Here is a 12,323-nt window from a genome sequence, read left to right as displayed (position 1 = left end):
TGACCCTGAGAGCCCCACTCCTATTCTATGTCCGTGTCTAAAATAGATTCCCTACTGTCCAAAACAGTGTCCCAGCTGTGTCTGGAACATTCCATGAGTTGCTGCCTCCTCACCGTGAGGTGCCAGCTCCGGTCCCTTCTCCTTATAGTGCAGACCCTGTAGATCCAAGGCTGGCCTTGCTTTGGCCACTCTGCTCTCGGTCTCCAGGGGGGCCTGGAGCCCTGGGGTCTGGGCACCAGCCCTCTCGTGTTGGGTCTGCTCAGGACTGGCTTATTTACTCCACCCATGAAAGCACAGTCCTGTCTCCTGGAATTGCCTTCCAGTTGGTCTGGTGTGTCATTCTGGGGAATGGGACAATGAGGAAGTAAATGTTTGGGGACGTGTGGGGCAGATCATCAGTGGTGGGGTGGTGTGTAACCCCCATTTGTGGACAGCCAGGGCCCATTTCAGATTTAATTCCGTGGGTCTGTGTAATCCTGGCTGCAAAATCCTGAGTCTGTGTGTGGGAAGAGGTGTTCCTCCTGACAGGAGGCGCCTGTGGCCCAGGCTGGAGTCCTTGTCCTCGTCCAGCTGCCTGTGCTTTGCCTTCGCACTGGTGGCATTTTGCCAGGTCTTCGTTCATTCCTTTGTCCCGCCATCCTCAGACTTTTAGCTCGGTGCTCAGCATCCCAAGCGTGGCTCTCACAGGCCCTTCCCCGCCTGCAGCCAGAGTGACAGGAAAAGCCTGAGCTAAATATAGGGAGGCAAGGCCAGCAAAAAGCCTGGGCTTTGGAGGCCCGGCCTCTGCAGTAACTCCCAGCCCCATCTGTCCTGGCTCGCTGGCCTTAGGCAAGTCTCCTAACTCCTTGGGCCTAATGAATTTGTTTGCATATAGTGGGCGCTTGCTATGTGCCAGGCACTCTGCTAGCAGCATGTGAGTGAGACACAGCTCTGCTTCCTGGGAGCCCCTGGTCTGAGGGAGAGAAAGAAAAGGAACCAGGCAGGGCCGGGGCAGCCGGATGGTGCCGTGAATGGGGTAAAAAGGCTGGGGAGCTCAGAGCTGCAGTGGGTAAGGAAGCTTCTGTGGGGAGGCAGCCCGTACATGGGGTGCCCGGGGGTGGGTAGGAGCTAACTGGTCTCTCTGTGGTGACACCTGTGCGGAGGAGAGCATGAGCGAGTGGGTGCGGAAGGCCGTCCCGCGGGCCTGGTGGGCGCCGCCAGAGAGTGTGAGCCCTGTCATGCTGAGGACCAGGCTGAGCCTGTGGGTTTTGGCTGAGGATAACTGGGATCCCATTCCTGCTTGGAAAACCTCATCGTGCCAGGAGGGGAAAAGGTGAGGGGTGTGAACCCGAACCGGGAGCACAGAGAGGCTGTTGAAACCTGGCGAGAGGTGCTAGCAGCTTCCGTGTCCTCCACCTAGAAGGTTGGCTGTGAGGACTCAGTACGGAGTTGGGTGGGGAAAGCTTTTGTGAATTGAAAAATGCCACATAGATGACAATTACCATCATAGCGACTTTGATCTTACCTTGTGACCTTCCAGACCCTGAGATGGAGGTCCAGTGATTTTCCCACTGTTTTGCGTCTTTAGAGCTGGAGGGTGGAGCTCTGTTTCTTCACCATCCCCTCCCACACGTGTCCATCCAGGCCTGAGTTGGGTCACGCCAAACCCGTCCAGCTCCACAAGTCGACCCTCGGCCCCTCCTACTCCCATATTCCAAGATCCGAGGTGGTGTGGGCAGAGGATGCTGTGCTTTGCCCATGGTGATGACCACGTGAGCTCCCCCAAGTGCAGGTCGGCTGTCAAGGGTCAGCATCTCCAGCCCAAGCAAGAGACCTGGGAACTGGGACATGCCTATGGCGAGAGCAGCTGCTTCTCTGGGAAGCTGGGGCAGCCCAGGGGCCAGTGTCGGCTGAGGCTTCTGCTCAGAGCCTTCCCCACCCCTCCGCCCCCGACACCCTGAATTAACAGCCTTGCTGGCTCAGAGGGCTCTGATACTTATTTTGCCTTTTCCCAAAAAAAAAACTCAGTCTTCTTGGCTAAGTGACAGGGCTGGGACCTGGGAGGACAGCCTCAACAGGAGTAGTGTAGACCACGGGTTCGCATGGGCCCATAACAGGACCCACATGTGTGGGTGCGCAGTCCTTTCACCCCTCCCAGAATCCTTAACTGGGAGGGACTCTGGGGGTGCCGGAGAAGAACTAAGGTTTGGGCCTCAGGCAGGACTAACATTGCAGCCTAAAGCTTCCCTTACCCGCCTGTGACCCTGAGTTTGCTCATCTGTAAGTGGCGCTTATAAGCCCTACCCCCAGAACGTTGTGAAGATTCAATGGTATGCTTTTTTTTTTTTAATTGAGGTGTAGTTGACACACAATGTTACGTTGGGTTTCAGGTGTATGACCTAGTGATTGTCAGCTCTGTTGTGCTCACCACAAGGGCAGCTGCCCCGTGTCCCCACGCAGTGCTCCTACCACCCACGGTGCCCCTATGCTGTAATCTTCATCCCCACGACCTGCTCACCACAGGAAGCCTGTCCCCCCACCCCACCCCCCACTCGCCTTCACCTGGTCTGCCCATCCCCCATGCCCTCATGATGCTTTTTTGTTAAAGGGCCTGGCCCGGGGCGGCTACCCAGAAGTTGTTGCTTTCCCAACCTGTGATGGAGCATGTTCTGACCATTTTACTCCACGTGTGAAGCACCCTTCCCTGTCCCCTGGCCGTCCTTTGATCCACTACCTTGTTACATCTTCATTGTGGCCCAGAAGGTAGTCCTGCAGCCCTCACGGCTGCTGGCGGAGAAGAGTGGTCTGATGAGCCCTCACTGGACTAATGCCGAGGGGCTGGGCACCCGCAAACCACTCCCAGAGCACCAGCCCTCTGCTGGGCCCAGGGTCCCAGAGCCGGAGCAGATGCCAGCCCGTCTGGTTATGGGGCAACAGGAAGTGACTCCATCCCAGGGGTGACATAAATGAGCATGGGCTTAGGGAAGACTCTGGGGCAGGAGATGCAGATGATCCCGCTCTAGGGATACGTAGGAGCTGTCTGTGGGAAGGGCCATTCCAGCCCAGCCGAGGCGGCGAGGCGTGGCCATCCAAGCACTGTTTGCGGGACCAGGCTGCGGTCAGGGCTTCTGGGGCGTGTGGGTGCGGTGCAGGGCAGAGTGGGGCACTAGAGGCTTCTGAGCAGGCGAGTGAAGGGTGCGTGCGCGTGCGCGTGTGTGTGACTGAGAGAGACCGTAAGAGACTCCCAGAGAGAGATGCAGAGATTGAGAGAGAGAGAGACACTGGGAATCAAGAGGGGCCAGGATGATGCAGGAGGCCTTCCGGCAAGAGATGGCAGTGGGAGGGAGACAAGGAGGCTGAGTTGGAAGTCTGAGGAAGGAGATTGGCAGGACTTGGTGGTTGATGGCAGGAGAGAGGCCGAGGAGTCCAGTTATAGTTTTCGAGGGCAGCTTTGAAGAATGGGCTGCCCGGGGCGCCTGGGTGGCTCAGTTGGTTAAGCGTCTGCCTTCGGCTCAGATCATGATCCCAGGGTCCGGGGATCGAGCCCTGCAGAGGGCTCCCGCTCAGCAAGGAGTCTGCTTCTCCCTCGCCCTCTCCCTCTGTGTGCTCTCTCTCTCTGTCTCTCTCAGATAAATCTTAAAAAAAAAAAAAAAAAAAAAAAAAGAATGGGCTGCTCTTCAGGTCTCTGAAAACACAGAGGAATGGAGCAAGGACTAGGAGCCACCATTGTGGGTAAACTAGTTTATCACTCACTTTACAGATGCAGAAAATGCAGCTTAGGGTAGGGAAAGTGACTTACATAGGGTCACACAGCCACTAACTCGCCCGTGCTATTTCTACTGCCCCTCACCCAACTCCCGCTGCCCAGACTGAGCAAAGGGGCTCTGGGTCTACAGCTGCTGTGTTGCCTGAATCCCGGCCTCTGGGAAATCCCTTCTCAGCCCAAATGGCAAGCCTCAAGGTCAGAAGAGGTTGTCTCGGCCAGCCTGCTACCAGCTGGGGGCATCACTCTGAAAGAGCCAAGCCTCCAGGCCAGCCTGGTGTCCACAAGATGCCTTCCCTGTGGGGGCAGGGCACCCAATCAGGACTAGTGACTTTGGTTCCAGACGGACCAAGCCAGCACACAGGGCTCTTTCCCTCCATGCCACCCTCCCCTGACACTTCATCCTGGAAAATTCCACAGACATAGCAAAGTTGAAAGACTGAACATTGAACACCCACATACCTACCACCTAGACTGTGCCATTAATGTTGTACTATACTTTTGTGATCACAAATTATCCATTCCTCAATCCATCTTATTTTTAAAATATATTTCAAAGTGAAGTACAGACATTTCCTGCATTTTCCTACTGAACAACTCAGCATGTATATCATTAACCAGAGTTCAGTACTTACTTACATTTTTCTTATATGAAATTTACATACAGTGAAAAACACAACTCTTAACATGTACATTTTCCAAAGCTGCCTTTCATTCAGCAGCATATTTTTTGAGGTTCATTTATATTATTGCAAATAACAATAGTACATTGCTTTCTTTCTTTTTTTTAAAGTAGGCTCCACACCCAGTGTGGAGCCGAGTGCAGGGCTTGAACTCAACCCTGAGGTCCAGACCTGAGCTGATATCAAAAGTCAGATGTTTAACTGACTGAGCCACGCAAGCACCCCAGTACACTGCTTTTTTAAAACTTTTTTTTAAAGATTTTATTTATTTGAGAGAAAGAGAGCACAAGCAGGGGGAGAGGGAGAAGCAGGCTCCCCACCGAGCAGGAAGCCTGACACAGGACTTGATCCTAGGACCCCAGGATCATGACCTGAGCCAAAGGCAGACGCTTAACTGACTGAGCCACCCAGGTGCCCCTTAAATAAACTTCTAAATTTCAGAATAACTTTAGATACAGAAAGTTCCCATATGCCCCACACCCAGGATCCGAGCCAGGGGACCACACTAATGTGTTCTGTCTCTCCCATGTCCTCTGCCCACTTTCTCACTCTGTCCCAATTTCTCATGATCTGGACAGTCTTGAGGAGCACTGGCCAGGTCTCCTGTAGAGTGTCCCCACTTTGGGTTTATCTGATGCTTTTCTCATCATAAGACTGTGGTTTGGAGTTTTGGAATGCTCAGGTACCATGCCCAGGACATGGTAGCCACCTGATCTCATACTGATGTTACCCTTCATCATTTGTTCAAGACAGTGTTTGGGGCTTCTCCAGTGTGGAATTACTATTTTCTCTTTCCCTGCACTGTTCTTTGGAAGTGAGTTACTGCATCTGGCCTGCCCGCAGGCAGGGGGTGGGGGGGCAGGCAAGAATTAAGCTCCACCTCCTGGAGGAGGGAATGTCTGCATATGTTACTGGAATTTTTCTGTAAGGATTCCAAAAGGAATTCTCCCTCCTTTATTTATTTATTCAGTCATTTATTGGCTGGCTTTTTAAATTGGTATTTTAGTCAATGTAATACAAATACATACTTTACAATGTTAAAGATTATAAGGAAATAGAATAGCTCCCTATGGCCTTAGAGTTATTTGCTCTGGTTCTTCTAAATACCACGCATACTCTGCTATTTGTATTTCTTGACTTTTTTTTCCATTTTATATTAGATTGAACTGTATGAAATTTCCAGTATTCAACCATTTTTGATCTGCAGAAATGGCTATTTCATATGGTTTGACCTAATACCTAGTATTTTGACTTTCTAATACTGGTGCAGCTGATTGTGTGTGACACTGGAGTTGGTTCCTTTTGTTTCATTGTGAATTGTGATTTTGTATTTGACCCTCATCGGACCCGGTTCAGGGGTCAGCCCCCACCCACTCAGCCCCAGCTCCAGGCTCTCCATCCGCAGACCGGGCACCTTGGGCCTGGGTGAGAAAGGGGCTGCAGGAAGTGAGGTCAGCCTTTGCTCTGGTACCTGCCCCCCACCAGCAGCTGTGGGGCAAGGCCTCCGGGGCTCCCTGGGCTGTCTACTCCGCGGATACCCTCAGCTGCAAGTTCTCTGCCCTGTGGCAGACTGGATCCCAGGTGCGTCGCCTTGCAGGGTCATGGCCACTAGGCCAGCTCTCCTGGTGTAGCCTTAGGCCAACTATTGAACCCTTTGTGCCTCAGTTTCCTCATCTATAAGATGGAGACCATCAGCCTTCCAGATGGGCTCCTCTGGTCATAAAATGGCAGGACCTTGTCCTGAGGCCAGCCCTGGTGTTGGTCCTCAGTTCTTCCTTCAGGCCCCTCCATGTTCTTCCTGCCCACAGTATGAGGCTGCCCAGGACAGGAGTCTCTGTGGGTCAGAGGCCAAGATCCCAGATTCAGCTCAACCTCTGACCTGCTCTACAGACCCTAGCCAGGTGTTGCCCCTGCTCTGGGCTTCCATCTTCTCATCTGTGCCAACAGGTGGTTGGTGCTGATGGTTTAAGAGGTTTCTGAGTGGCTGAGACCTGGGGTTGTGAGCCCCTCTGCCCTCCTCCTGCCCCAGACCCTGGGGGTCTTGGGATGTAATGGGATTGTAAGATGGCGCAAGTCCTTGTTCCTCTCTAGGCCTCTGCCAGGGGGATGGTAGCCTGAGCTTCTAGGGCCCTTTTAATTCTGTGGCCCATACAGGAAAGGCAGACTGAGCTGGGCATGGATACCAGGGTGGCAGAACCCCGTGGGGACCTTCCCAGTCCAGGGGAGGAGCCACAACCATCAGGCAGTCACACAGATGAAAGCAAAACTAATCTGGATGAATTTGTGTTAAGAAATAGAGGTTAATGGGGGCCATGACCCAATCTGGGGGGTGTGGGAGGGCTTCTCTAAGGAATCAGGATCCTTCCTGAGACCTGAAGGGTAAGGAGATGTTGACTGGATGAAAGGGAAGGGAACATTCCAGGCAGAGGGAACAGCAGAGATCCTGCAGCAGGAGGAAAGAGGCCAGTGTCGCTGGAGCTGAGGTGGAGCAGGAGAGAGGGTGAGGGACCAGGCGCAAGGCCTCAGAGCCCCAAAGGAGTTTGATCTTCACCTTAAGAGCCCTCGGAAGCCTTTAGAGGACCTTTCAGCTGGGAAGTAACAGGATGAGATTTTGTCCTGAAAAGCAACCTCTGGCTGCTAGGGAGAATGGACTGGACGTGGCGAGGGTTACAGGGGTGGGAGGCTTGGGACCAGGGAGCCCAAAGAGGAGACTGCTGTTGTTTAGATGACTGGCTTTGTCCAGGGTGGTAGCTCTAAGGACAAGTAGAAATGGGTGGATCTGAGAGAGTCTGGGATATAGAACCGCCAGGACTTAGCAGCCTTGTGTCCGGCAGGTGGAAGTGTCAGGTGATTCTGTGGCCTCAGCACCTGGAAGGAAGATGGGGGGGCAGGTGAGGGCTCCCAGGGAGCAGTAGCTTTGACAGGGGCTCAGCTGTACTGTGGAGGAGCCCCTGGGCACCCAAGCAGGGAGGCAGAGGGGCGTCTGGGTGCAGACATACCATTGTGGAGTTCAGAGGCCGGAGCTTGGGTGGGTGGCATAAACCCACAGGGTTGGGATGGGATGGGGCAGTACAGGCAGCTTCTGAAGTGCAAGACCTTGCAGGGTCTCCCCAACACCTGCCTAGCCCCTCAGCAACCCAAGGTTCCGGGGGAGGTTCCTCAGCACTGCTCACAGCTCCTCTCTCCCCGCAGATCCTGCTCATCTCGGATTACTTCTATGCCTTCCTGCGGCGCGAGTACTACCTCACCCATGGGCTCTACTTGACTGCCAAGGACGGCACAGAGGCCATGCTCGTGCTCAAGTAGGCCTGGCTGGGCCCAGGGCTGCATGGACTTCAGGGGGTGGAAGGGCCAGGAGCTGGGCCCAGCCCTCGAGCCGGAGTTGCCAGCAGAGGAGTCCTCAGGCAAATGAGGTTTGAGTCCAGGGTTCCGAAGCTCTGGCACCAGAGGGGAACTGGGGCTGGCAGCAAGGCCGGTGGGGAGTAGCCAGGAGCACCTCCCCTTGGACCCCCGCTCTTTTGGCTCTGCAGAGCAGGGAGCCCCCTCCGATGCTGGATAGGGGAAGAAGCAGGGGAGCAGGATTTGTTAGGTTGTGGCTACTTAATAAATGTTTTTTGTTATGAAATCTATCCTGGGCCCACACTGAACTCCTGGAAAGGGTGGACTTGGCCTTGAACACCACCCCCATATACTACACACTGGTGTGGGTTTCCAGAATGAGCCCCAGGTCCACAGCACACAAGTCTGTTCCGTGGCGAGCTGAGACTGGTGTGAGACAGCCCCGCTGGCAGCCCTCCCCACACCCCAAGCAGCTGGAGGCAAAGGGCCAGGCAGGCCTGAGCAATCTTTATTCTGCAGAGGGACAATGACCACAGATCCATACACCATGTCAAGACCAGGTGAGCCAGGGGCCAGTCCTTCAGGGGTGGGCAGGTCCAGGCAGGGGGGCAGCGCCTCAGGTGAGGGAGGGGCAGTTGGGCAGGGGCCTAAAAAAAAGACAAATCACACCGAGCAGGGGTGCTGGGGGCTGTTCCCTACCCTCCCCCATCCCAGCCAGCACCCATGGGGACAACCCTAACAATGGCCCAGGATCCACCCAGGGGCAGAGTAGGTGTGGTTGGTGCCCCCTGGCTAGGGGGGGCAGCATCCCTGCCTAGCCCATCTCGGGCAGAGGCAGTTCAGTTCAGGAGCCAGGAGCTCCCTGGGCAGAGCCTGACAGGGCCCTAACCGCCCCCCCCTCACGCCCAGGCCAACCCCCTCCCCCCCTACTGCTGGCTCAGAAGCCGAAGGTTTCCTGGGAGGCGTAGACCATGTAGAGGAAGCCATCGTCGTCCTTCTCCTGCTCATAGATGTCCGCAATGGGTGTGGACACGCTCACCATGCTGTGCTGGTTGACCAGCAGGAAGAAGGCCTGCGTGGGGTTCAGCTGCAGGCGGCGCCTGGGGTGGGCAGAAGAGCAAGCCTGCGGTGAGGGGGCCTGGCTGCTGGGTGGGTGGGTGGAGCCCTGACCCCCCCCACCTCCCTCTCTCCAAAAGGATTCTGAGGCAGCTTCACACCCATCCCAGGCCCTTCTATAAGCCCTCACCTCTGACCTGCCACTGACCCCAGCCCTGACCTTGACCTTTCCCAACCTCCCCAAAACAGGGATTCAAGGCCCGGCCCTGCGAGGGCCCCGCCATCCCCAAAAGGACCCGAGCCCCCTCTGACTGCTGCTGCCCACACACCGGATGATCTTGACCAACTCGCTCATGTTGACATGGTCTGGGACCAGGAACTTGGTCTTGTCCAGGACCGGCAGCTGCTTCTCACCCTTGTAGCGCTCGATGATCACCTAGGGGTGGGGCGGGGGATGCGTGAGCCGGGCGGGGCCGGGGGCCGCGGGGATGGGAGGGGGCGGCGGGACTCACCGGGATCTTGCTGGGGTGCTGGTCGCGGATCTGCTGCACCTCCTTACAGCGGTCGGCTGCGGACAGTGGGCGGGCAGTGAGGCGAGAGAGGTCCCGCTCGCCGTTCGCCCCGCCTGTCCCCGGCCCCGCCCCCCCGAGCCCCCGCCCCCGCCCCCAGGGCCGTCAGGCCCCAGGGCCTGGCACCCGCCGGGCTCCGAGGCGAGGCCCCGGCCCAGGCCTGAACCTGCCTCCCGGCCCGGGGCTCTAGCCCGAGTCTGACGTCACGGGGCTGACGTCGCCTGCGGCAGTCCGGGTCAGTCACGGCGCCCCTACCCCGCGCCCGCTGACCGCCCGCCGGGCCTCACCGAAGGTCCGCCGCTGCTTGAAAGGCCGGTCCGAGGGCATCGCGCGAGCCCGGCGGGGCGCGCAGGCCGGGGCTCCGGGGCGCGCGGCTTGGGGCTCTGAGGTTCGGGGGCTCCGCCGAGCTCAAGGGCTCCGGGGCTGTGAGCTGAGCCTGGCGGCGGTGGCTCGGGGAGGTAACTCGCCCGGGTGACGTCAGGTCACAACATTCCTTAAAGGGGAGGCCGGCGCGCCGCTCCCATTGGGCCGACGCAAAACCCGCCCGCCCGGACCCGTGACGTCACGGCGCAGAGAGCTGGACTCGGGGCAAGCGCCGGGAAGGGGCGGGGCTCCCCGGCGCGTCACAGTCCTGTGACGTCATGGGCTCCCGGCCCCTCTCCCCCGAGGCCGGGGCTGAGAGACTGGCGGGACTGCGGGCAGTTGGGGGGGCTGACTCGCTGCGCGCAGGCCAGTCTGGGGCTCAGCGGTCTCCGTTCCCACTGGTGCTAAGTCATCCCACAGCACACTCGGAGTCTGTTCCGTTCCAGAGATGGTGCGAGGCACTGGGGTGACAACAGTGAACCTAAAGACCTCCCCACCTTCGTGGAGCTCATGGTTACAGGAAAAAAAGCTGGGGGGGGGGGGAATTAAAACATGAAAGAGCAAGATGCTAAAAAGAATCACAGGTTTTAAAAGGAATTTCTAGAATTAGAAAAACCATTGAAATTCAGGTCTCAAAGGATGAGACCGGAAAGTAGATTAGACACAGCAGAAGGTAAGTCACTGAGCTGGAGGAGAGAGAAGCTACTCACCAGAGAAACAAGGTGATGGACAATGTAAAAGGTGAAAGGACAGGTCCGTCAGAATTCCAGCAGGAGAGAAAAAAAGTGGGAGAGGCAGTTCCTGAAGAAGAGCTTCCAAACTTGATTAAAGACCAGGATCCTCACATAAAATCTGGAGCAGGATAAACAAAAGTAGCATCTTGGCACTTCGTAATGACTTTGGACTTTGTAATGAATTTACAGAACTCTAAAGAGAAGATAGGAAAATGGTGAGCAACTCAACTGGTAAACATGTAAGTAGATCTAAAACACCGTGGAACATGAACAGTGATGATCCAATTTGTGAAGTACAAAATGAGAGGACACAGCAACATGTCAGACTGAAAAGGGTAATCAGTTCAAGTGCTCTTATTTAAGGGGAGCAGGATAAAGATACTGGTAATTGTCCAGCTTTGTATATCCAAGTGTGTGTTTCAGACACTTATGAGGGATCATTAAAAGAATGGAAAGTATAGGGGCGCCTGGGTGGCTCAGTTGGTTAAATGTCTGCCTTTGGCTCAGGTCATGATCCCAGAGTCCTGGGATCGAGCCCCACATGGGGCTCCCTGCTCGGTGGGGAGTCTGCTTCTCCCTCTCCTTCTGCCTGCCACTGCCCCTGCTTGTGTGCTCTCTGTCGGATGAATAAATAAAATATTTTTTAAAAAATGGAAAGTGTAACTGCCAATGCAGAAAAGGAGAAAAAGGTAGTAAAGAATGGTATAGGATACAAAAACTAGAGGTAAAAAAAGGTTTTACATTCACCTATTAAAACATGATCAGACTGGCCAAGGAAAATAAAATGCAGCTCTACATGCTGTTTACAAGAGGACATTTAAAATGTAAGTGCACCAGGCACCTGGGTGGCTCAGTTGGTTAAGCGACTGCCTTCGGCTCAGGTCATGATCCTGGGATCGAGTCCCACATCGGGCTTCCCTTGCTCTACAGGGAGCCTGCTTCTCTCTCTGCCTCTGCCTGCCACTCGCCCTGCTTGTGCTCTGTCAAAGAAATAAAATCTTTAAAATAAGAAAAACATAAGTGCACCAACAGTAAAATGATGGGAAGAGGTATACTAGAGAAAAGCTAACCAGAAGGTATATCTATAGCAAAATCAGACAAAATAGGCTTTAAGACAAAAGACATTATTAGAGGGCGCCTGGGTGACTCAGTCGGTTGAGCGGCTGCCTTCGGCTCAGGTCGTGACCCCAGGGTCCTGGGATGGAGCCCCACGTCGGTCTCCCTGCTCAGCGGGAAGCCTGCTTCTCTCTCTCTCCCTCTGCTGCTCCCCCTGCTTATGCACTCTCTCTCTCAGATAATAAATAAAATCTTTAAAAAAAAAAGACATTATTAGAGATAAAGAGGGTGACCACAAAATGATGAAAAGTACAACTTTTAGGAAGACATAACAACTCTTGTAAAATATACAAGTTAGAGGTTTAAAAGACTGAAAATGTATAAAACGAAAGTGATAGGATACAAGGAGAAATTGCCAGATCTTCCATCACAGTAAGAGATTTAAGACCTTTTGAAGTAACTGATTGACCCAACAGCCAAAAAAAGGATATAGAAGATACTAATGAACCCTGATAGAACCGTGATCCCAATATTGTTACTTTTAAGCACACAAGAAACATTTACCAAAAAAATGACCTAAAAATGGCCCCAAGATAAATCTCAAAGGTATCAAATAGCCCGTCCATTTCATGGAGACCATATTTCTGTGACCACAGACCGAGCCAAGTAAACCCCAAATGTTTGGACTTTTAAACATCTAAAAAGCAGGGCACCTGGGTGGCTCAGTCGTTAAGCGTCTGCCTTCGGCTCAGGTCATGATCCCAGGGTCCTGGGATCGAGC

The 12,323-nt window shown here is 54.5% G+C and overlaps 2 protein-coding genes across 5 annotated transcripts in view; one reads left to right on the top strand and one right to left on the bottom strand.

The window, feature by feature from the left end:
• Positions 1-8,054, top strand: part of PIGU (phosphatidylinositol glycan anchor biosynthesis class U) — an 86,549-nt gene extending 78,495 nt beyond the window's left edge. For all 4 annotated transcript variants that reach the window (XM_036092254.2, XM_078057110.1, XM_036092252.2 and 1 more), the window contains one exon: positions 7,618-8,054. In XM_036092254.2, the coding sequence (XP_035948147.1) occupies positions 7,618-7,731 (114 nt within the window). In that variant the 3' untranslated portion in view covers positions 7,732-8,054. The remainder of the gene's footprint in view (positions 1-7,617) is intronic.
• Positions 8,055-8,250: 196 nt separating this feature from the next.
• On the bottom strand, positions 8,251-9,878 carry MAP1LC3A (microtubule associated protein 1 light chain 3 alpha). Its single transcript, XM_036092260.2, has 5 exons — positions 9,677-9,878; positions 9,333-9,388; positions 9,150-9,256; positions 8,695-8,864; positions 8,251-8,411 (listed from the first exon to the last, which is right to left on the bottom strand). Exons 1-4 carry the CDS (start codon positions 9,714-9,716, stop codon positions 8,702-8,704), a joined length of 366 nt encoding a protein of 121 aa, XP_035948153.1. The 5' UTR covers positions 9,717-9,878; the 3' UTR covers positions 8,251-8,411; positions 8,695-8,701.
• Between the last annotated feature and the right edge of the window lie 2,445 nt (positions 9,879-12,323).

Source organism: Halichoerus grypus, chromosome 10 (assembly GCF_964656455.1).
Source record: "Halichoerus grypus chromosome 10, mHalGry1.hap1.1, whole genome shotgun sequence".
In the NCBI taxonomy this organism is placed as follows: domain Eukaryota; kingdom Metazoa; phylum Chordata; class Mammalia; order Carnivora; family Phocidae; genus Halichoerus; species Halichoerus grypus.
Note: the sequence above shows the minus strand (reverse complement) of the source record. Positions and strands in the feature narration are given on the sequence as shown.